Genomic DNA, 23,518 nt, shown 5'->3' with positions numbered 1-23,518 from the left:
CCTGTGGCTCAAAGGAGTAGGGCACCAGCCCCATATACCGGAGGTGGCGAGTCCAGCCCCGGCCAAAAACTGCAAAAAATAAAAATAAAAAAAGAGGCTCCTTGCCCCCTCATCCAATTCAGAGCCCTCCAGGCATCTGGGAGAATTGGGACAAGTGCTGGGGACAGTGAGGTACAGAGTCAGGTCGATCATGTCCACAGAGGCAGGGCAGACCACCCTAGAGGGGAGGCTTGGGGGCTCTGGTCAGGTGGGCTGCCTTGGGGGCCTTGTCCAGTGACCCTCACCTCGCTCAGGGACCTTCTCCTCCTCCTTCTTGGGGAGGGTCACGTAGGAGAACGTATCAGGCTTGGAGGAGACAATTTGGTCAAAGTTGATCTTGTTCATGCTGCGCTCATAGTCCAGGCTCACTTCTCTGGCGAGACTGCTGAGGTGCTCTAGAACCCTGCCCGCAGAGATGGAAGGCAAGGCATCAGGGCATGCCCCACCTCCATCAGCCTCATGCTGTGGGCCAGCCGGGATCCAGGTTTCACTCTGGCATGGACCTGGGACCAAGCCTGGGACTTCCCCTCCAGGTTATGGGCAAGCCCCACAGGGCCCTGAGCCACTAACCTCCATCACTCTTGTCCCCTGATCCTTTCATGCCCCTGTCCTTGTTGTCTGGTACCAGTCTTTAGGAGCCAAGTCTGACTCCAGAACAGCAGGGTGGGGTGGGGGGGCAGGAAGTCCTGGGCCTGGAGATATTAGAGTGGTGCCCACTCATGGCCTGCACCCCCATGCTGCCCTATGGCTCAAGGTTGAGTGGAGGATGCCTGTCACTGAGCTCATTTGCTTTCATTGAGCAAATATGCCTGCCCCCGGGGTGTGCTGAAAACTCAGGTTGTACAAGGTGGACATGGAGACGTGACTGGGCTCAAGGGTGGGTGACCCCCACACTTCACCCCTAGACTTGGCCCTGAGATCTAGAATTGGCCAGCCTGGGGTAAGCATGTACCATCTCTACTCTCCTCACACGGGCAGAGCCCCTGGAGGCATTTCACTCCTCAATCTGCACACATTTCTGTGCCCCGTGTGCTAGGCATTGGCTAGGCTTCTCCATCCTTTGTGGAAAGGCCTTTCTGTCCCTTGAATTGATCGCTCCCATTGATCACTTCCTCCATCCCATCTTTGCCACTCCTAAAGAGGCCATTCAGCTCCGGCAAAGGCACCACTAGGGACTCTTGGTCTCCTGCAGCCCACTCATGCACCAGAGCTGTAGGATGTTACCAGAGAACTTCATAGGCAGGGGACTGGTCTCACCTTCAACACACTCTCAACTTGGCCTTGAAATCCACTCACATCTCTCAGAACCTGTAAAAGCCTGTTTCTTAACTATTCTGCAAACCCACATACTTGCTCTTTCAATCTGGGTGACAAGTGCCTTGAACTCCATCCAGAAGTCAGAAGCCATTGGACAGGAATGACCCCATCTCCCTGCCCCCAAGCCCTCCCACTCCCCCACCAGTAAAAGGTGTGCCTGTTCCCCTAAAGAGCCATATGAGCCCCCTGCTGCTCCACCTTTGTTCAGCCACCTCAGTCTCTCCGCCTCCCCCTGCTCCCTCCCAGCGCCTCCACACACTCCAGTGTCCCCTGTCATTAGAAGCCAACATTTGACCTCAGTCCTCCAGACACTGCTTCATCTCTCTGTGTCCCTTTATGGAAAAACTGTTGTCAATTCCTCCCTCCTCATTTCTCCTTGTGCCTCTGCTGCTCTAGCTGAGCTTGTGGGCGGCACATCATCAGGCCAGCTGTCACTACTGGGCCTCATCTCAGAGACTCCCAGAGGTGTGGCATGGGGGCTCCCCCACCCCATTGCTTTCTTCATGGAGCTTCCAGGACACTCTTCCAATTCTTCCTCAACCCTGACTTCCTAATTCTGGCCTGTGCCAGGGCCAGTCCTGAGACTGATCCTCTCCCCCTACACCGTCCCGAAGGTGGGTTCCTCTAGTTTTGGGTTCTGAATCCCATTCTACCCACTGAAAACCCACAAACCTATCTACTATTCCGGCCTCTCCTCTCATTTATCCACCTCCCACTCAGCATTGCCACTGGAAGTCTCACAGCATTTCACCCACAGCATGTGGAAAAACAGACTCTTCCTCCCCCCCATCCTCTGCCCCACACCTGCCCTCTCCCACCCTCCTTGTTGCAGGAAGCAGCAAGCATCCAGCTGACTGGCTGATCGGAACCTGGGGAAGGTAGTCTTTGGCCTCTCGCCTCTATTGGATGCACACTTGGCACATTAAGTCCACGAACAGCTCTTGTTGACACTGCCCCTAAGGAAATCCCAAAGAAATCTACTTCTCTCCGACTTCTATTCCTGCTCCACTACCCTGGTCCAAATCACCATCATCATCTCTAGCCCGGTGATGGCATTAGTTTCCTCCCTGGTCTTCCTGCTTCTACTCTTGCCCCCTTATAGCCCATTCTCCACTTGGCAAGGGGAAAAAACATGTTTAAACATGTAAACGATCAAACCAACCCCCTGCTCAAAGTTGCTGCAGTCTTTGCCATAGCCTTGTGCTGTGGTCCAGCTTTCCCCACCAGCATGGCCCCTGCCACTGTTGCCCTGTCACACTCCACCCCTGCCATATTAACCCTGCTCCTCAAATACCCCAAATTTGTGCCTGGCTCTCAGTCTTTACACTGCTCTTCCCTCTATCAGAATCATCTTCTTCCTTACTTTTTAAGGCTTCAACTCAAATGTTACCATCTCTGTAAGGCCTTCCTTGACCAACTGATATAAAGTGGCTCTTGCAGGGTATCTCCATTTCTTTGTCTTGCTTTATCTTCAGAGTACTTATGGGAACCCTGGATTACATGAGTTTTTCACTGTCTTCCTGGCCAGGCTAGAGCCCCCTGCAGAGCAGACTGTTTGCTGGGTATGATGTTTTCTGCTATGCCCCAGTGCCTGGCACAAGATGGATACTTCCACACACACAGCTGCTTGTGTGTCTCATGTCCACCTCCTCCCTTCTTCCTCAGTTTTATTCCAGAATTCGATCTTTTCTCACCTGACTCAGGGAAGGGTGACTACATCCCCAGCTCCAGGAGTACATCTAAACTAGTCTAAGCCAATTGTGGTGGAGCTTGCCCTGACTATAATTGGTCTAGGAGAAGGAACATGCCCAGTTATGATAAAAGACTGATGCAGAGATAAAAAAAAGTCAAGACCTCTTACTCTGGTTCCCTTAGGACAAATGCAGCAGTGCCATTATGCCCCAAAGCTATCTGTGGGGTCAGGTTTAGGCTAGATGTCTCCTAAAACCACATCTGTGCCACTTGCTTCCTATATCAGACCCTACTTCCTTCACTCCTTTACAGATTTCTACTGAGAAGACTTCATCAATAAATCACTTGCACAAGAATCCTCAAATCAGGGTCTGCTTCTAAGGAACCCTCTCTAAGACAGGACTCAGTGGATTCTGGGTCTTGTGCTCCTGAAATTGCTGCTGTCCTCTCACCTGAAAATGAAGCCAGCACATGCAGGGGACAGAGTCCTGAGTTAGTAAGCCCAGGAGGTCATGCACCAGATTTCTTATTACAGGAATCCATTCCCCTGCTGTCTAAACCAATCTGACTTAGCTATGTTTGATACTTATAGCCAAAATCATTATAAGTGGTATAAAACTCAAGAAATATAATTCCAGACAGCCAAAGTAAGGAGCGTACATCAATTCAAATCTCCTAGCATACCAAAGAAAGGCAAGCAAGAAGAAAATAAACAACACTACCAACACTAACACCTTTAGCACCATTAGAATAAAGGAAATGCCTAAACTTCAAGTTATCTTTTAGTAAAAAAAATAAACATCAGGCCAGGTATTATGGCTCACCTCTGTAATCCTAGCACTCTGGAAGGCTGAGGCAGGAGGACTGCCTGAGCTCAGGAGTTCAAGACTAGCCTGAGCAAGAGTGAGACCCCATCTCTAATAAAAATAGAAAAATTAGCTAGGCATTGTGCTGAGCACCCGTAGTCCCAGCTACTTGGGAAGCTGAGGCAGGAGGATCCCTTGAACCCAGGAGTTTGAGGTTGCTGTGAGCTAAGTTGACACCATGGTACTCTATCTTGGGGCAACACAGTGGGAGTCTATCTCAAAAATAAATAAATAAGCAAACAAACATCAGCTTCCAGTGAACTCTCTCTCACACCCCTGCTGCACAAGTCTTCATGAAGTAAGTCTCACACCCCTGCTGCACAAGTCTTTTCAGTAAGAAAAACTACAGAAGAAGGGAATAAGGGTAGCCCTAAGATTGATCTAAAATCCTTCCAGAAAGAGAAAGTACACCCTAACTGCAAAAATATTGAAAAAGAGTATTGGTAAATCAGAGCACTACCACAAGGAAAGGAAAGTGGGTATAGTTCAAGGTAGTGTTCTTTGAAAGGCATTTCTTATGAGGGAGGAGGTAAAAGAAGAGCCCTTTAGAGACTTCGGGGTAAAGGAAAAGAAGCACAAGTAAAATTTTGAGTCCTACAGATAAGAGAGAACAATAAAGTGGAGGGCCCATATCCTTCTTCCCACGCCCAGGAATCCATTTTAAAAACTAGTTTGCTACACTGACAGAAGGGGGCGCCCTTGAACCAGGAATCCTGCAAATCCATGCCACGGCGAGGTGAAAGCAGACTACATTTATATAAGATTTATACTTTTCTGTAAGAAGAAAAGAAAGGGCATCTTAACTGATAAAAGTTCCCATCTAGCCTTCAAAAAATAAGCAAGGACCAAGGAGAAGAATACTGTAACATAATGCTTCAAACAACTAAATAGCCTGAAATAAGTATTTGGGCATATGAAAAACCACCTTGAGGGAGAAATTCAGAATTAAAACACAGAAATGGACAGACAATGGGAAGGAAAGAGCTTTAATTGTACACATACTCAGGGAAACAATGGAACAGACAAAATTATTTCAGAGAGGAAGGCTAAATTACAAGAGGCCCCAGAGAAAACAGAGTCAAATCAAAATGTAATAAAGTACATGAAAGAAAGGCAGGAAGATAGACTGGAGATGAGAAAAAGAAAGAACTAAAAACAGTCAGAAAGTGGTTGAATCAGAAGACATATCAGATTAAGAACATATTGATACACAATGGAATCCCTGATGAAGAAAACATAAAACAACAAAATACTACAAAGAATTAATGTTTAAAACAATAATTCAAGAAAAATTTCCCAAAATAAAAAAACCCTGAATATATTAATGATTAGATTATAATATGCAATAATATGATGGAATTGAGATTAAACATATTAGCCATATCAATAAATATGAATAGGCTTAACTCACTTATTACAAGAAAAGACTCATTGGATACTTGGGAAAATTGATCTTGAAAGATCAACTCTAAGACACACAGGCAGTTCCAAAGTTACAAACATTGACTTATGTACAACTCATTCTTTTTTTTTTTTTTTTTTTTTAATTTTGGCCGGGGCTAGGTTTGAACCGGCCACCTCCAGCATATGGGACCGGCGCCCTACTCCTTGAGCCACAGGCGCCGCCCGTACAACTCATTCTTATAAATGGAAGCTGTTACAGTAAGTCGCCAAGTTACAAACGTCTGACTAACAATTACAAACAGAGACATTACAGGTGATAGGTAAATGCACCTGTTCCAACTTACATACAAAGTCAACTTAAGAACAAACCTGCAAAACCTATCTCATTCATAACCCAGGGTTAAGGATTAAAAAATAATTCTCAAGGCCTCCAAGCAAAAAGATCAAGCAGGGCAGTGCCTGTGGCTCAGTGGGTGGGGCGCTGGCCCCATATACTGAAGGTGGCGGGTTCGAACCCAGCCCCGGCCAAAGTTCAACAAAAAATAGCCGGGCATTGTGGCATTGTGGCTGAGTACCTATGGTCCCAGCTACTTGGGAGGCTAAGGCAAGAGAATCGCCTAAGCCCAGGAGTTGGAGGTTGCTGTGAGCTGTGACACCACAGCACTCTACTCAGGGTGATAAAGTGAGACTCTGTCTCTAAAAATAATAATAATAATAAAGATCAAGCAATTTATAAGAGAAGGGGCAGCTCTCTTCCTCCCTGGCTGCCCGAGGATCGCCCGTCATCATGAATGACACAGTAACTATCCGGACCAGGAAGTTCATGACTAACCGACTACTTCAGAGGAAACAAATGGTCATTGATGTCCTTCACCCTGGGAAGGCAACGGTACCAAAGACAGAAAATTATAAGAGAAGGGGCATTAAATTGGCATCAGACTTCTCAAAAGCAACACATAAAACAAGGTAACGAAAGAACCCCTTTTTTTTAAACTCAAGGACTAAAGATATAAACCAGAACTTTCTATCTAATCAGGCCATCTTTTAAGTATTAAACATGTGAGAACTCAAGTATTTCCATACCCTTGAGCCCTTCATGAGGAATCTACTTAGAAAAGGAATTTCATCTAAGCAAGAGATGACAGAGGAAACTTCAGAAAAAAAAAAGACTGATATATTTAATAGAGCCAATTGTAAATTGAAGACTAAAATAAAGGTAGAGATGAGAGTGGAAGAATATCATGTTAAAATATGTAGAAGGCCAGGGCACGGTGGTTCATACCTATAATCCTAGTACTCTGGGGGGCCAAGGAAGGAGAATCACTTGAGTTCAGGAGTTCAAGACCAACCTGAAAAAAAAAAAAGACACACCCTGTCTCTACTAAAAAAAAAAAAAAGAAAAATTAGCCAGGCATTATGGCACATGGCTATAGTTCCAGCTTTTTGGGAAACTGAAGCAGGGGGATCCCTTGAGCTAAGGAGTCTGGGGTTACTGTGAGCTAGCTTGACACCATGTCACTCTAGCCTGGGCAACAGAGTGAGACATTGTCTCAAACAAACAATGTATAGAACGTAGAAAAAGCACAAAAAATATGAAGAGAAAGGAATGAGGATCAGGTACAGTGGCTCACAATTTCAATCCCTGAGCTTTGGAAGGACAAGAGAGGAGAATTGCTTGAGACCAAGAGTTCAAGACCAATCTGAGCAATGTAGAAATCTCTATTAAAAAAAAAAAAAGAGGGCAGCCCCTATGGCTCAGTGAGTAGGGCGCTGGCCCCTAAACCGAGGGTGGTGAGTTCAAACCCAGCCCCGGCCAAACTGCAACAAAAAATAGCTGGGCATGGTGGTGGGCACCTATAGTTCCCCGCTACTCAGGAGGGTGAGGCAAGAGAATCACCTAAGCCCAAGAGCTGGAGATTGCTGTGAGCTGTGATGCCACACACTCTACCAAGGGTGATAAAGTGAGACTCGGTCTCAAAAAAAAAGAAGAAGAAGGGCCAGTCACGGTGGTTCATGCCTGTAATCTCAGCACTCTGGTAGGCTGAGGTGGGTGGATCACTTGAGCTCACAAGTTCAAAATCAACCTTAGCAAGAGCAAGACCATAGCCCGGCATTATGGTAGGTGCCTGTTGTTTCAGCTACTTGGGAGGCTGAGGCAAGAGGATCACTTGAGCCCTAGAGTTTGAGGTTGCTGTGAGTTATGACCACAGCATTCTACTGGGGCAAGAAAGTGAAACTCTGTCTCAAAAGAGAGAGAGAGAGAGAAAGAAGGAGGAGGAGAGAAGGAAGAATTGACTGTGCTACCCGTCATGGTAGCACGCATTGTCTGAAAAATTGCGCTACCCATCATGGTAGCGCACATCTGTAGTCCTGGCTACTTAGAAAGCTGAGGTGGGAGGATCCCAGGAGTTTAAGGTTGCAGTGAGTTATGATGGTGCCACTGCACTCCAGCTTGGGCAATAGAGCAAGACCTTCTGAAGAAGAAGAAGATGATAAAAAAGAAGGAGGAGGAGGAGGAGGAAAAGAAGAAGGGAAAAAGGGAGGAGAGGAGGGAGAGGAAGAGGAAGGAGAAAGATATTGAAGGATTAAGTAGAAAGCAGGGGGTTATGGGTATAAATGCGTATAGAAGGTATAAATACAAAAGAAACCACTAAAATAAAGGCATAAACCTTCCTAAATACCAAAATAAAATTTAAAAGTAGAAGAAAATGTCTTGTAGAGAAAGAAACATAGCATTATATTATAATACACATAATAATTATAACATGAAATATGACAGAATTGAGATCAAACATATTAGCCATATCAATAAATGTGAATGGGCTTAACTCACTTATTACAAATAAGAGATTTTAAATTTGGCTTAAAAATAAGACCCAATTAGGGTGGCACCTCTGGCTCAGCAAATAGGGCGCCAGCCCCATGTACCAAGGGTGGTGGGTTCAAACCTGACCCCACCCAAACTGCAACAAAAAATAGCCAGGTGCTGTGGCAGGTGCCTGCAGTCCCAGTTACTCAGGAGGCTGAGGCAAAAGAATCGCTTAAGCCCAGGAGTTGGAGGTTGCTGTAAGCTGTGATGCCACAGCACCGTACCCAGGGGACAGCTTGAAGCTCTGCCTCAAAAAAAAAAAAAAGTAGAAATTGATGAGGTACATGTAGAAAAACTGTTAATTATATCACTAAATCAACATCCTCTTTTTTCAAATGAACAAACCAAAGCATTAAGTAACTTAATAAAGCAAAAACAGGAAGAGAACATAACTCTACAAAATAAGAAGTGAAAAGGAGAAGTAAATATTGAAACAAGAAAAATTTTAAAATATAAAAAACTTCTTTACAGATTTTATGCAAATATATTTAAGATAAATACGATAGGTCTGGCCTATCATGGCTCCTGCTTGTAATCTTAGCACTCTGGCAGGCCAAGATGGCCTGAGGTCACCAGCCTGAGCAAGAGTGAGACCATGTCTCTACTAAAAATAGAAAAACTAGCTAGGTGTTGTGGCGAGCACCTGTAATCCCAGCTACATGGGAGGCTGAGGCAAGAAGATCACTTGAGCCCAGGAGTTTGAGGTTGCTGTGAGCTATGATGCCACAGAACTCTACCCAGGGTGACAGAGTGAGACTATCTCAAAAAAAAAAAGAAAGATGTGGGTGGCACCTGTGGCTCAAAGGGGTAGGGCGCCAGCCCCATATGCCGGAGGTGGCGGGTTCAAACCCAGCCCCGGTCAGAAACTGAAAAAAAAAAAAGAAAGAAAGGAAAACACACACACACATAAAAAAGATATACGGCTCAGCACCTGGGGCTCAAATGGCTAAGACGCCAGCCACATACACCTGAGCTGGCAGGTTCAAATCCAACCTGGGCCTGCCAAACAACAATGATGGCTGCAACCAAAAAATAGCCAGGCGTTGTGGTGGGCACCTGTAGTCCCAGCTACTTGGGAGGCAGAGGCAGGAGAATCGCTGGAGCCCAGGAGTTGGAGGTTGCTGTCAGCTGTGATGCCATAGCACTCTACCCAGGGCAACAGCTTGAGGCTCTGTCTCAAAAATAATAATAATAAAATAAAAGATAAATATCATATGGATAATTTTCTAGAGAAACAGTATTTTCAAAAGAGAAATCAAAAGCTTAAATAGACAACTTCTGTAGAATTATGGGTAAAGTTATTGTGTTACACAGGAGATGTCATAAAAAAACATATGTTCAAATGGTTTCACAGTGGAATGACTAGTTAGCTCCAGTGCAATGTAATTTCTTCTAGAGCATTGAAAATGAAGGAAAATGTCAAAGTTCTTTTTATGAAGCAAATATAAACATTATTTCAAACCTGAAAAAGACAGTACAAAAAAATTTACAGACCAGCATCACTTACATCAATGTAAAAGTTCTAAATAACACATTACCCAAAAGAATGCAACATCATATTAAAAAAATGAAACACCACAGCCAAGTGAGATTTATTCAAGAAATACAAGGTTATTTCAATATCAGGAAATTAATTAATGTAACATACCATGTTAATAGAGCTAAGCAAACCACATGATTATCTCCATGGCTACTTTACAAGCCTTCAAAAACACTTAAGAAAATAGAAATCAGCTCAGCGCCTGTAGCACAGTGGTTATGGCACTGGCCACGTACACCGAAGCTGTCTCTAAAAGTAGCCAGGTGTTGTGGCAGGCACCTACAGTTCCAGCCACTTGGGAGTCTGAGGCAAGAGGATGGCTTGAGCCCAAGAGTTTGACTCGGTCTCACCCATGTCTCAGTTTATTGCACTCTACCGAGGGCAATAAGGTGAGACTATGTCTCAAAAAAAAAAAGTTTGGCAAGGCAACAGGATGTAAAGTTAGAGAAATCATTAAACATAATAGTAGGAAAAAAATCATTTATAATAGTGACAAAGAAGATAAAATACTGATTAAGAAATGTGCAGAACCAGGGTGACCAAAGCTTAAAGCACTACTAAAAGATATAAAAGTAGACTTAAGGCTCGGCACCTGTAACCCAACGGTTATGGTGCCAGCCACATACACTGAGGGTGGCGGGTTTGAACCCAGCCAGGGCCAGCTAAACAACTGCAACAAAGAAATAGCTGGGCGTTGTGGTGGGTGCCTGTAGTCCTAGCTACTCGTGAGGCTGAGGCAAGAGAATCGCTTAAGCCCAAGAGTTTGAGGCTGCTGTGAGCTGTGACACTATGGCACTCTACCAAGGGCGAAAGTGATACTGACTCATAAAAAAAAAAATAGACTTGAACAAATGAACAAACATTCCTTGTTCTTGGATAGGACAATTCAATATCCTAAAAATGTCAGCTGTACCTAAGGTAATTTAAAAATATAATGCAATCCCAGTAAAAATACCAAGTTTTAAAAAACAGAGCTAGAAGAGTTGATGCTAAAGCACGTGTGGAAAATAAGCATGCAGAACACTATCAAATCCCAATAATATTTTTGCAGAAATAGAAAAATCCACTCTAAAAAATTGACATAGAATCTCAAGGGACACCAAATAGCCAAAACAATCTCAAACTCACACTCCCTTATTTCAAAATTTCCCACAAAGCTACAGTAATCAAAACAGTATGGTTCTGGCATAAAGGCAGACACATAGACTGATGGGCTGAAAGAGAGAGCCCAGAAATAAACCCTTATGTGTATGGCCAAATTTATTTTTAAAAGGGTGCCAAGACAATTCACTGGGAAAAGGACAGTCCCCAACACACGGTGCTGGGAAAGCTGGATATCTACATACAAAAGAATGAAGTTGAACTCTTATTTAACACCATACACAGAAATTAGCTCAAAATGGATCACAAACATAAACATGATACTTAAAACTACAAAATTCTTATTTTAAAAAAAAGGGAAAAAGCTTCATGACATTAGATATAGCAGTGATTTCTTGGATATGATACCAAAGACACAGAAAAAATAGACAACTGGACTTTATCAAAATGCAAACACTTTCTGTATTAAAAGACACTACAACAGAATAAAAAGGGAACCCATAGAATATAAGAAAATATTTGTAAATCACATAATCTGACAAGGGATTAATATTTGGGATAGTTAGAGAATTCCTAAAACTGAACCAAAAACAACAAAACAATCCAATTAGGCTAGTGCAGTGGCTCACACCTACAATCCTAACACTGTAGGAGGCCAAGGCGGGAGGATCACTTAAGCGCAGGAGTTTGAGACCAGTCTGAGCAAGAGTGATACCCATCTCTACTAAAAATAGAAAAAGAAAAAAAAAAAAAAAGAGGCCAGGCACAGGGGTTCATGCCTGTAATCCTAATACTCTGGGATGCCGAGGTGGGCAGATTGCCTGAGCCCACGATTTTAAGACCAGCCTCAGCCTGAGCCTGAACAAGATGTCATCTCTAAAAATAGCAGGGTTGGGCTGTGCCTGTGGCTCAGTGAGTAGGGTGCTGGCCACATATACCAAGGGTGGCGGGTTCAAACCCAGCCCCAGCCAAACTGCAACAAAAAAATAGCCGGGCGTTGTGGTGGGCGCCTGTAGTCCCAGCTACTCGGTAGGCTGAGGCAAGAGAATCACTTAAACCCAAGAGTTTGAGGTTGCTGTAAGCTGTGACGCCATGGCACTCTACCGAGGCTGACATAGTGAGACTCTGTCTCAAAAAAAATAAAAATAGCAGGGTGTTGTGGGGGATGCCTATAGTCCCAGCTACTAGAAAAGCTGAGGCAAGAGAATCGCTTGATCCCAAGTGTCTTTTTTTTTTTTGAGACAGTCTCACACTTTGTTACCCTCAGCAGAGTGCTGTGACATCATAGCTCACAGCAATGTCCAACTCAGGTGAAAAAGTGAGAGTCTGTCTTAATAAAAATAATAATATGGCTCAGCACCTGTAGCACAGTGGTTACAGTGCCACACACATACACTGAAGGTGGCGGGTTTGAACCTGGCCTGGGCCAGCTAAAACAACAATGACAACTATAACAAAAAATAGCCAGGCGTTGTGGTGGGCACCTGTAGTTCCAGCTACTCGGGAGGATGAGGCAAGAGAATAGCTTAAGCCCAAGAGTTTGAGGTTGCTGTGAGCTGTGACGCCACAACACTCTACCAAGAGCAACATAGTGAAACTCTGTCTCAAAAAAAAAAAATAATAATAATAATAGAAAAAAAATTTTTAAATAGAAAAAATGAACTGGGCATGGTTTTGCATGCTTGTAGTCTCAGGTACTCAGGGTATTGAGACAGAGGGATTCCTTGAGTCCAGGAGTTCAAGACTGCAGTAAGTTATGATCATGACACTGCAGTCTAGACTTGACAACAGTGTGAAACCATATCTCACAAAATAAATAAGTATCTAAATAAAAATAAACACACCAGAATAGCTAGGAAAACACTAAAAGGGGGGGCTATAAGAGGAACTAGCCCTAGGATACCTTAAAACATACTATACAACTTCTTAATTAAAACAGTGTGGTATGGGGCGGCGCCTGTGGCTCAGTGAGTAGGGCGCCAGCCCCATATGCCGAGGGTGGTGGGTTCAAACCCAGCCCCGGCCAAACTGCAACCAAAAAATAGCCGGGCGTTGTGGCGGGCGCCTGTAGTCCCAGCTGCTCGGGAGGCTGAGGCAAGAGAATCGCGTAAGCCCAAGAGTTAAGAGGTTGCTGTGAGCCATGTGACGCCACGGCACTCTACCCGAGGGCGGTACAGTGAGACTCTGTCTCTACAAAAAAAAAAAAAAAAAAAACAGTGTGGTATGTGTATTTTGTCCTGAATATAGGGAACTTGAAAAAAAATTAAAAACCAGTATAATACAAATGCATAAATAGACAAACAGATCAATGGAATAGAATAGAAAGTCCACAAATAAACTCATGTCTATATGGGAATTAATGTCTATGTGTCATAGTACAAACCACTGGGCCAACAATGGAGTTTTTTTTTTTTGAGACAGAGCCTCAAGCTATTGCCCTGGGTTGAGTGCTGTGGTGTCAGAGCTCACAGCAACCTCCAACTCCTGGGCTTAAGCAATTCTCTTGCCTCAGCCTCCCGAATAGCTGGGACTACAGGCGCCTGCCACAACCCAGCTATTTTTGGTTGTAGTTGTCATTGTTTGGCAGGCCCAGGCCGGATTCAAACCCGCCAGCTCTGGTGTATGTGGTTGGCGCCTTAGCCACTTAAGCTACAGGCACCACCAATGATGCAGATTTTAATAAATGCTGCATATTGATCCCTACCATATGTCATACATAAGAATGAATCAAGGGAGTGGTGCCTGTGGCTCAGAGGAGTTGGGTGCCAGCCCCATATGCTGGAGGCGGCGGGTTCAAACCCAGCCCCAGCCAAAAAATGCAAAAAAAAAGAATGAATCAAGAATATAAATGCAAAAAATGAAACCATACAAATACTAGAAGAAAACCTCAATATTAGGAAAGGCTTTATGACTCACAGATGAATATAGTAAGATGAAAAGATCAGTAAAACTGTCTACATAAATATTTTATTATATTGCACAATCACACTAATAAAGCCAAAATACAACTGACAAGCCAGGAGAAGATTTCATGACATATATCTCAGATTGAAAGGCCATTATCCCTAATATATTAAAAAAATCTTAAAATTAGAGGGAATAAAAAGCCCAAAAATCTGACAGAGAGAAAATGGGCAGCAGATATAGACAAGTCACCAGATGATATAAAATATGGCCTTAATTATATGAAAAGATGGAAGATACTCAACTTCAATTATAATAAGATAGAATCAAAGCTACACTGAAATACCATTTATTTATTTAACTTCCAGACTGAAAAAAAAATTAAACAGTACATAATATACTCTTGGCAAGGTTGTGGGGAAACAGGCCCTCTTGTGCATTGCCAGGCAGAGTACACTGGCTCACACCTGTAATCCTAGCACTCTGGGAGGCTAAGGCAGGTGGATTGCCTGAGCTCAGGAGTTCAAGACCAGCTCTGAGCAAGAGTGAGACCCCATCTCAAAAACGAACTGGGTGCTGTGGAGGGTGCCTGAGGTCCCAGCTATTCTGGAGGCTGAGACAAGAGGATCACTTGAGCCCAAGAGTTTGAGGTTGCTGTGAGCTGTGATGCCATAGCACTCTACCAAGGGTAACATAATAAGACTTTGCCTCAATAAAATAAAATAAACCAGCTACTTGTGAGGTAGAGGCAGGAGAACCGCTTGAGCCCAGGAGTTGGAGGTTGCTGTGAGCTGTGATGCCACAGCACTCTACCCAGGGCAAAAGCTTGAGGCTCTGTCTCAAAAAAGAAAGAAAGAAAGAGAGAGAGAGAAAGAAAGCAAGAGAAAAAAGTAAAGTGTGAAAGAAGATCTATAGAGTGCTACCCTTCGTGTAAGAAAGAGGGGAGTATAAGAAAATATGTATGACTCTGAAATATATGTGTCTGCTCATTTGTGCAATAGAAATACAGGGCTCGGCACCTGTGGCTCAAGCGGCTAAGGCGCCAGCCACCTACACCTGAGCTGGTGGTTCAAATCTAATCCAGGCTTGCCAAACAACAATGACAGCTGCAATCAAAAAATAGCCAGGTGTTGTGCTGGGCACCTGTAGTCCCAGCTACTTGGGAGGCAGAGGTAGGAGAATCGCTTGAGCCCAGGAGTTGGTGGTTGCTGTGAGCTGTGAGGCCACGGCACTCTACCCAGGGTGACAGCTTGAGGCTCTGTCTCAAAAAAAAAAAAAAAAAGAGAAGAAAGAAAAGAAAAGAAATACAGAAAATATAAACCAGAAACTAGTGATATTGGTTACCTATGAACACATGGTGGGAAGAGCACAGAAAGATGGGGGATAGGAACAGGATAGAATCAACCGGGTAGAGACTGACAGATTTCTGAGTATACCTTTTTGAGTAATATATATTTCAAGTATTACATATACAGTCATGTGCCAGTCACGTACATCAATGAACCGTATACATGGTGGTGATCCCATAAGATTATAACTAAAAAATTATTATTAACTAAAAAATTCCTATCACTTAGTGATATTGTAACCATCTTAATGTTGTAGTACAAGGCGTTACTCAAATGTTCGTGATAATGCTGGCACAAACAAACGTACTGCATTACCATTCATATAAAAGTATAGCACTTACGGTTCTGTACAGCATATAATACTTGATAATGATAATAAATGAGTATGTTACTGTTTTATGTATTTACTAAATTTTTTATGGTTATTTTAGTGTGTTCATTCTACTTAGATAAAAAAAAAGTTAACTGTAAAATAGTCCTAGGCAGATCCTTCACCAAGTATTCCAGAAGAAGGCCTTGCTACCATAGCAGATGACAGCTCTGCAGCTGTTACTACCCCTGAGGACCATCCAGTGGGACAAGATGATGAGGACTTGGAGGATGAGATCTTGATGATCCTGATACTGCCTAGGCCTAGGCTAATGTGTGTGTTTGTGTCTTCGTTTTTAACAAAAATCTTTAAAAGTTAAAAATAGGCTGCAGCAACTCACGCCTATAATCCTAGCACTCTGGGAGGCTGAGGCAGGTGGATTGCTTGAGTTCAGGAGTTCAAGACCAGCCTGAGCAAGAGCAAGACCTTGTCTCTATTTTAAAAAGAATATAAAAACTAGCTGGGTATTGTGGTGTACGCCTATAGTCCCAGCTACTTGGGAAGATTGCTTGAGCCCAGAAGTTTGAGGTTGCTGTGAGCTAGGCTGATACCATGGCACTCTAGTCTAGAGCAACAGAGTGAGACTCTGTCTAAAAAAAAAGGAAAGAAGGAAAATATCATAAATTGAAAATGCATTTAGTATATCTAAACTACCAAATGTCATAACTTAGCCTAACCTATCTTAAACAAGCTCAGAACACTTATGCTAAGACACCCACCCTATATGCATGGGTTTGGATTTATGGCAGGCCCGTTCCCCTGAGCCTCTCATAGTGCCCCATGCCAGAGCAAATTGTGGCTCTGAATCATTGCCTGGCCTATGTGTCCATAGGCTGCTGGCACTGAAGTGGGTTGCATAGAGGAAAAAAAAAAAAAAAGACACCCACCCTATTTTATAATAAAGTGTTGATTATCTCATGTAATTTATTGAATACTGTACTAAAAGTGAAAAACAGAATGGTCATAGGGGTACTCAAAGTACAGTTTCTACTAAATGCTTTCAAACCATTGTAAAGTGAAAAACAGTAGGTTAAACCATCTTAAGTATGTGTGTATATGTATTTTCTGGATCTGTCTGCTTTAAGAGCCTTAAAGCAACAATTTCCCAGGAGAAATATACGTAGCTATTGCCCAGATCTTGGCTTATAAATACTATATCCTTACTAAAAGGGATTTCCTTTGAGAAATAGCTGATTTGGGGACTGGATCTGGGAAAGTACAAGTGAGCCTGGAACTTCTTGCTGTGCCAGAAAGTAAGGACATGCTCAAAGAGTGATGGAGACATGTCAAAAGCCCACAGGAATTAGAGTGAAGAGGCTCCTACTGGCCAAAATTTGAATATCAAAATAAAAATTGTAGCAATGTACCATAACTCTTTGAATAAAATAAGAATCCATGACTCCATATTGATAATGAGGAATCTGGACATGAACAAGAAATGTTTGGGGCCCCAACAAGTCCATAGTGTAGGGGGCAAGATAGCCCCAAACAGATCCCCAAGAGAGCTCTACCCCTAGGTTGCCCAACTCACTGAGGCCCTTTGCGCATCCGAGGTGTGCTCATAGCCCACTGCTTGATTCTGCTCAGGCTCTGCTCATTGATGACCCGCTGGCCCTCAGTGGGCATGCAGTCCACATACAGGTTGTACAGCAGCAGCGCCTCTGTGTTCTTGCGCAGGGCATTGGCCTGGACCACGCGCTGTGTGAATACACGAGGGTCCTCGGCGAGGAAGAGAAGCTGGATCCGTGGTATCCAGTACTGGCAGATCTGGAGAGGTGGCCTTCCTGGGGGCCGGGTGGGAGGGAGAAGGGGACACCCACTCAGGCTCTCTGGCACAAGCCCTGGTTTTTGGCCAGCTGCGCCACTGATGCATAGTGATCCTGAGCAAGTTGCTTCCCTTCTCTGACCCCTGTTGCATCTGTGAAATGGGTATGCCAACACTCTTTGCCCTGTCCACTTTATAAGGTGTCATGGATGAATGTGCAAGTGCTTTGTAAACTGCAAATCACTGTGTTTAGACAAGGAGTTATACAGGGATGGCCACTCAAGTGTCAATTCCTTGATGTACACCCAGGGCACACATCACTAATTGAGAAGCCTCAGGCTCCTTTTCAACATCATGCCAAAGAAGCACTGTCAGCTGCTCAGAGCTGACGTATCAAATAATGGTCATTTGACATGCCTGCGGTCTCTGAGTGAGGGGTCCCCTGGTTCTTACTGGTCAGGGGCCAGATAGCCACCACAAGACAAACAAAGCAAGGTAGGATTCAGAGCTGAGCTACCAGTGCCCTATGCAGGGGTTTGTCTCAGTCACAGGCTGGGCCAGGCCTGAACTGGGGGTCTGCTTGGGGCAAAGGCAGGAACTCATACCTTCAGCAGTGACACCTCCATTTACGATGGGCTTCCCCATCTCATCACGCACCAGGCCTTTCTCATCTGTCTTGTGCACCAGGTAGAGCTTCTTCTCCTCGTCATAGTCCAGGACACCCACCTCACACCATTTGTATTCCAGCTTCTGACTCTTGGGGTCCTCTGAAACAGAAGGGGAAACCCTATCAGTGCTCCCTGCCACAGGGCAAGTAGGGGCCTCTGAGTGTAAGCAGCAGTTACTAGGTAGGGGTCTCAGAAGTTACTGGTCTGGCCTCTCTCCCAACTGGATGACCCCCTCTGGCTCCAGCAGAACCAAGGCCCTGCTTCCTCCCAGATGAGCTGGTCTCTGAGGAAGGCCCAGCCACAGGAGGAGCCAGAAAGACCAAGTTTCTCTGCACTGGCACTCTGCACAACTCCCACGGGGCAGAGAGACACAGGCTGACAGGGCTGGGACAGGAGGCCCGAAACCCCCAAGCAAATGGCAGGCCTGTTGAGAACTCAGTTGTAAAGGTGGGTGACCAGGGTGACCAGGCCAGGGCGAAGCCCTTCCCAAAGGCTGCCACTGGCCATTCAATCCTTGGGCCGCTCGTACCACAACAGGGCAGGTCAGAGCAGGGGAGCATAGGAGGCTACTGCCCTGCAATGGGCTCGAAGTGGGTCTTGGGACTTGTTTGGTCAGGATGGGCCTCCCCCTGACTCCCTAGGCTGAAAGCCTGTGCCCTTTTCTCTAGCTCATCTCTTGCCACTGCCCCCTCACTCATTTCCCACCAGCCACATTGGATGTGTGGCTATTCCTGCAACTTTTGAGCTTGCTCCCACCACAGGGCCTTTGCACAGGCTGTGCCCTCTGTCTGGTTCAGGTTACCTCATTGCTGGTTTGCTGCCTGCCCAAGTGGCTTCCTCTTGGAGAGGCATCTCTGCCTAATACAGCAACTCTGTCCCAGGCACCCTCTCACTTGTTACCCCATTTGGCTCTCATATTGCTTAAAATCATGCTATGTATGCATCATCTCTTAGGTCACAGCCTCCTCACACCAGTGTCAGCTCCCTAAGAAGCAAATTCATCCCATTTCAGTCACAGCTTTGTCCCTTGGCCTAGCATGGAAACTGGTACATAACAGGTGCTCAATTAACTTTTGTAGAAAAAAGATGCACCCACAATACCCAGCAGAGGAGGCCTCAACAAACTGATGGGCTCTACCAACTAGGAAGTGGAAGGAAGGGCTGTAATTCCAAGGAAATGCTCCCCACTCACTGACACCAGAGAGATGCATAAAGTAGGTTACTGTCAAATACCTCCTTTGGAAACTCTTTTGGTTTTGTTTATTTGTTTGTTTGTTTGTTTGTTTGTTTTAATTGAGACAAAGACTCACTCTGTTCCCAGGCTAGAGCGCCATGGGATCTGCTTAGCTCACAGAAACCTCTAACTTCTGAGTTCAAGCAATTCTCCTGCCTCAGCTTCCCAAGTATTTGGGACTACAGGACCTGTCACAACGCCCGGCTGATTTTTCTATTTTTAGTAGAAAGTCCCTCACTCTTGCTCAGGCTGGTCTTGACCGCCTGAGTTAAAGTGATCCTCCTGCCTCGGCCTTCCAGAGTGTTAGGGGCATGAATTATCCCACCCAGTCTTTGTTCTGTTTTGCTTTTCTCTTCCCTTCCTAGTAAGTTTCCTTCTTAAAAATGCTGGCCTTGTCTTGGCTCAGCTTAAATAAAAAGACGTCCCCAGAGGTATGGCACACAAGAGGTCTCCAGCAGACTGCTCCCAGCTCACCCCTCCACCCATCAGTGCCACCCAAGGCCATGGCTATCTGAAGGGGTGCAAGCAGAGCATCTCGGAGGAGGCTGACACTTGGAGTATTTAAGTTTAACGTAGCCCCAAACCTTCTGATTTCACCACCAGGAATTGGAGATCTGGGAGCAATTGAGTTAAATTATTTTTGTAATTAAGTTCAAAGTACAGGGAACATTCTGGGCTTCTTGTCCAGTTCATAGAAATTGATTCTAGGGAGTGGCACCTGTGGCTCAGTCGGTAAGGTGCCGGCCCCATATACCGAGGGTGGCGGGTTCAAACCTGGCCCCAGCAGAACTGCAACAACAACAACAAAAATAGCCGGGTGTTGTGGCGGGTGCCTGTAGTCCCAGCTACTCGGGAGGCTGAGGTAAGAGAATCGCTTAAGCCCAGGAGTTGGAGGTTGCTGTGAGCTGTGTGATGCCATGGCACTCTATCAAGGGCCATAAAGTGAAACTCTGTCTCTATTAAAAAAAAAAAAAAAAAGAAAAAAGAAATTGATTCTAATATTAACACATTTTTAAGGGGGAATTCCAGTAAGACGGCCGACTGGTAGCAACCCTCGGCAGAGGCTCCTGAGCAGAGGAAGAAAAACTGGATGGAATCAGACTCTATGAAGCCAAAGGTGGGGAGCTGAGCCAAGAAAGAAGTTCGGCAAGCTGTAACTCCAAGGAAAAGCATTTAAGAAAACAAATTACAGGTACAAAGCCTATCAATTAGAAGATGGGAGACCCCTTCCCCAAGCAGGAGGCCTGTCGCAGGCTATCTGCGAACGAGCAGGGAACAAAAGACCTCTCATTTTACCTCGCTGGAGAGAGCCGCTAAACTCCAGGTCTCTTTCTCCAGGGAGGTCCTACTTATGAACCTAGACACCACCCTGCCAGGCATAAAATTGAACAGATATTTACCCCCACAAGTCCAAACACCCAGTGTACTCTTTCCCCCTAGCATGGCAGTCTGAAGTTCTGTCCCCTGCAGAGCACAGAATGTTTGGTCTTGCCCTGAGAGATCTGGGCATAGTGTGGACTGCCAACCATCAGAACAGAATCTATGAATCTGTGACTAACGAGGAAGAGAGAAGAAAGGGACGGGAAGAGGAGCAGTCCCCTGGTTATGCAAGCCCAGCCATTGGTTGTGTTGACCCTCAGTTCAGGCTGTGTCTGGCAGTACGGGGTGTAGAACCCCGGCTCTGATGGCACCCACAGCGGGAGAGTTGTTGCCCTGTGTGGACTGAGTTTGGCAGACAGGGCTGGTCCCCAGCCCCTGCTGGGCCTACAAGCAGAGGCTTGCTAGGCGTTGACTGAGACCTGAGAGCAAGGGTGTGGTCCCATGATTCCAAAAGAATCCTCAAGCAGTGGCTTGTTGGGTGTGAACCAAGATCTGAGGGTGAGGGCATGGTCCCCTGTCTCCAGCGGGGCTGGTGAGCAGAGGCTTACCAGGTGAGGACTGAGACCTGTGGGTGGGGTGCAGTGCCCTGACTTTAACAGACCCTGAGAACAGAGGCTTGGCAGGCAGTGGACTGAGATTGGCAGGCCGGGGTATGTTCCCCTGACTACAACTGGTCTGACAAGCAGAGGCTAGCTGGGTGTGTTGAGACTGGAAGGTGGGGGCATGGACCCTGGCTCCTACTGGGCCTGTGAGCAGAAAAGTAGACAACAGTGTGGACTGAGTCTGGCAGGTGGGAATGTGGATCCCTGGCTCCAATTGTGCTGTTGGAGACCCTTGAATCCCTCTCTGTTGAAAAGGATTTGCACTGCCTGAGACAATTTAATTGGAACCCATGTCTTGGGCTGTCCACTCTGGGACATTCTGAGGTTGACCTTCAAAGTTCTGTAGAGGAAAAGAACTAAAGGTCAGGGGCTGGGCACTATAGCTGTTTGTATCTCTTCACATTCGAGATTTAAACCTAATACTGTGGTTTCTTAAGATAGGATAGAGTTTGGTATCAAAACAGAGCTAGTTTGTGGTATCTCATCAAGTAGGTTCTCAAAGTCTCCAACCAAAACTCTGAAAGGGGCCTTTGTAAGGTTGTAGGAGATAAGCCACAATTACAAGGCCTAGGACTTTGGTAAAGCGCTGTCTCTACTACTTGGGAACCCCAATTCAATCTCACCCTACCAGTTCTAATAACCAAACAGTGGAAAATAAACATGGTGCGGACCCAACAGAAGAACTCTGGCAACATGAATAACCAGAGTAGATCAACCCCCACCCCCCAAGAAATGACAAAGGAGATACAACTGAAGATGCCATGTATAGAAAAATGGCAGCAATGTCAGAAATTGAATTCAGAATATGGACGGCAAATAAGATAAATAGAATGGAAGAAAAGATAGAAATTGAATTCCAAAGAGTAAGTTCTAAAGTTGTCTCAAATAGCCAGGCATGGTGGCAGGTGACCGTAGTCCCAGCTACTCAAGAGGCTGAGGCAAGAGAATCACTTAAGCCCAAGATTTGGAGGTTGTTGTGAGCTGTGACACCACGACACTCTACTGAGGGCAATAGAGTAAGACTCTGTCTCGAAAAAATAAATAAATAAAGTTGTCTCAAGAAATTAATGAGTTCAAAGGCCAAGTCACCAAAGATATGGACATAATGAGAAAAGAGATAGCAGAGCTCAAGGAAGCGAAAAAGTTAGTGGAGGAGCTCCAAAATGCAGTGGACCCCTCAGTAATAGAGTTGACCAGGTAGAAGAAGAGAAACTGAAGACAAAGCTTTTGAATGTTCCCAAAAACTCAAAGAGGTGGAAAAATGGAGAACAAAAACTGATCATTCCCTGAAAGAGTTGTGGGATCACTCCAAAAGATTAAGCATTCATCTTATAGGCATTCCCAAAGGAGAAGAGGATGGTCCTAAAGGTACAGATGCTCTACTCCAAGAGATTTTGGAGGAGAATTTCCAAAGCATTGCAAGAGATATAGAACTTCAGATAGCAGACAGTTTCAGAACCCCAGCAAGACTCAATCCAAATAAAGCATCTCCTAGACACATTGTGATTAACTTTGCCAAAGTTAAGATGAAGGAGAAAATTCTGAAAGCAGCCAGATGTAAGAAAAGCATCACCTACAAAGGGAAAGGTATCAGAATGACTGCAGATCTCTTAGTCGAAACATTTCAAGCCAGAAGAAGATGGTCATCCACCTTCAATCTCCTAAAACAAAACAACTTCCAGCCCAGGATCCTGTATCCAGCTAAACTGAGTTTCATTTGTGATGGAGAAATCAAATACTTTAATGACATAGACATGTTGAAGAAATTTGCCATAACTAAACCAGCTCTCCAGGATATTCTCAGACTCATCCTCCACAATGACCAGTGCAATGCTCTACCTCCAAAGTAAACTCACCCATAAATTTTTGAACAAAACCCAACTTCCACGGTGCTGAAAAAATTAAAAATGTCCACTGGACATTTGAAAATCATGACACCCAAAACACAACCAAGCTTATCAAATCTCTTAATTAATGCAAATGGCTTAAATTGTCCTCTAAAGAGGCACAGGCTGGCTGACTGGATATCTGCTGTATACAAGAATCTCATTTTACCTTAAAGGATAAAAATAGACTCAGGGTGAAGGGATGGACTTGTATATTATAGACAAATGGAAACCAGAAAAAAGCAGGGGTTGCAATTTTAGCAGATACAATTGGCTTTAAACCAACAAAGATAAAGAAAGATAAGGAAAATCACTACATATTTGTCAAGGGAAACACCCAACATGAAGAGATTTCAATAATTAACATTTATGCACCACACCAGAATGATCCTCAATTCATAAAGCAGACCCTAATGAATATGAACAACTTGATGTTGTCCTGCATTATAATAGTTGGAGATTTTAATACCCCTTTGACAGTTTTGGATAGATCCTCCAAGAAGAAACTAAACAAAGAAATATTAGACTTAAA

At 44.7% G+C, this 23,518-nt stretch overlaps 1 protein-coding gene and 1 non-coding gene across 2 annotated transcripts in view; one reads left to right on the top strand and one right to left on the bottom strand.

Annotated features, from left to right (window-relative positions):
* The window catches only part of DNAH1 (dynein axonemal heavy chain 1), a 96,927-nt gene that overhangs the window by 53,063 nt on the left and 20,346 nt on the right, over window positions 1-23,518 (bottom strand). Inside the window, exons 6-8 of the mRNA XM_053599196.1 lie at window positions 17,822-17,983; window positions 16,983-17,235; window positions 285-442 (exon numbers count right to left, since the gene is read on the bottom strand). Coding sequence (XP_053455171.1) covers window positions 285-442; window positions 16,983-17,235; window positions 17,822-17,983 — 573 coding nt within the window. The remainder of the gene's footprint in view (window positions 1-284; window positions 443-16,982; window positions 17,236-17,821; window positions 17,984-23,518) is intronic.
* On the top strand, window positions 16,178-16,313 carry LOC128593017 (small nucleolar RNA SNORA42/SNORA80 family). The gene has a single exon (XR_008382205.1). It is a non-coding gene; the product is annotated as a small nucleolar RNA SNORA42/SNORA80 family (small nucleolar RNA).

Source organism: Nycticebus coucang, chromosome 8, assembly GCF_027406575.1.
Source record: "Nycticebus coucang isolate mNycCou1 chromosome 8, mNycCou1.pri, whole genome shotgun sequence".
Classification (NCBI taxonomy): domain Eukaryota; kingdom Metazoa; phylum Chordata; class Mammalia; order Primates; family Lorisidae; genus Nycticebus; species Nycticebus coucang.
This window is presented reverse-complemented; position numbering and strand designations above follow the sequence as displayed.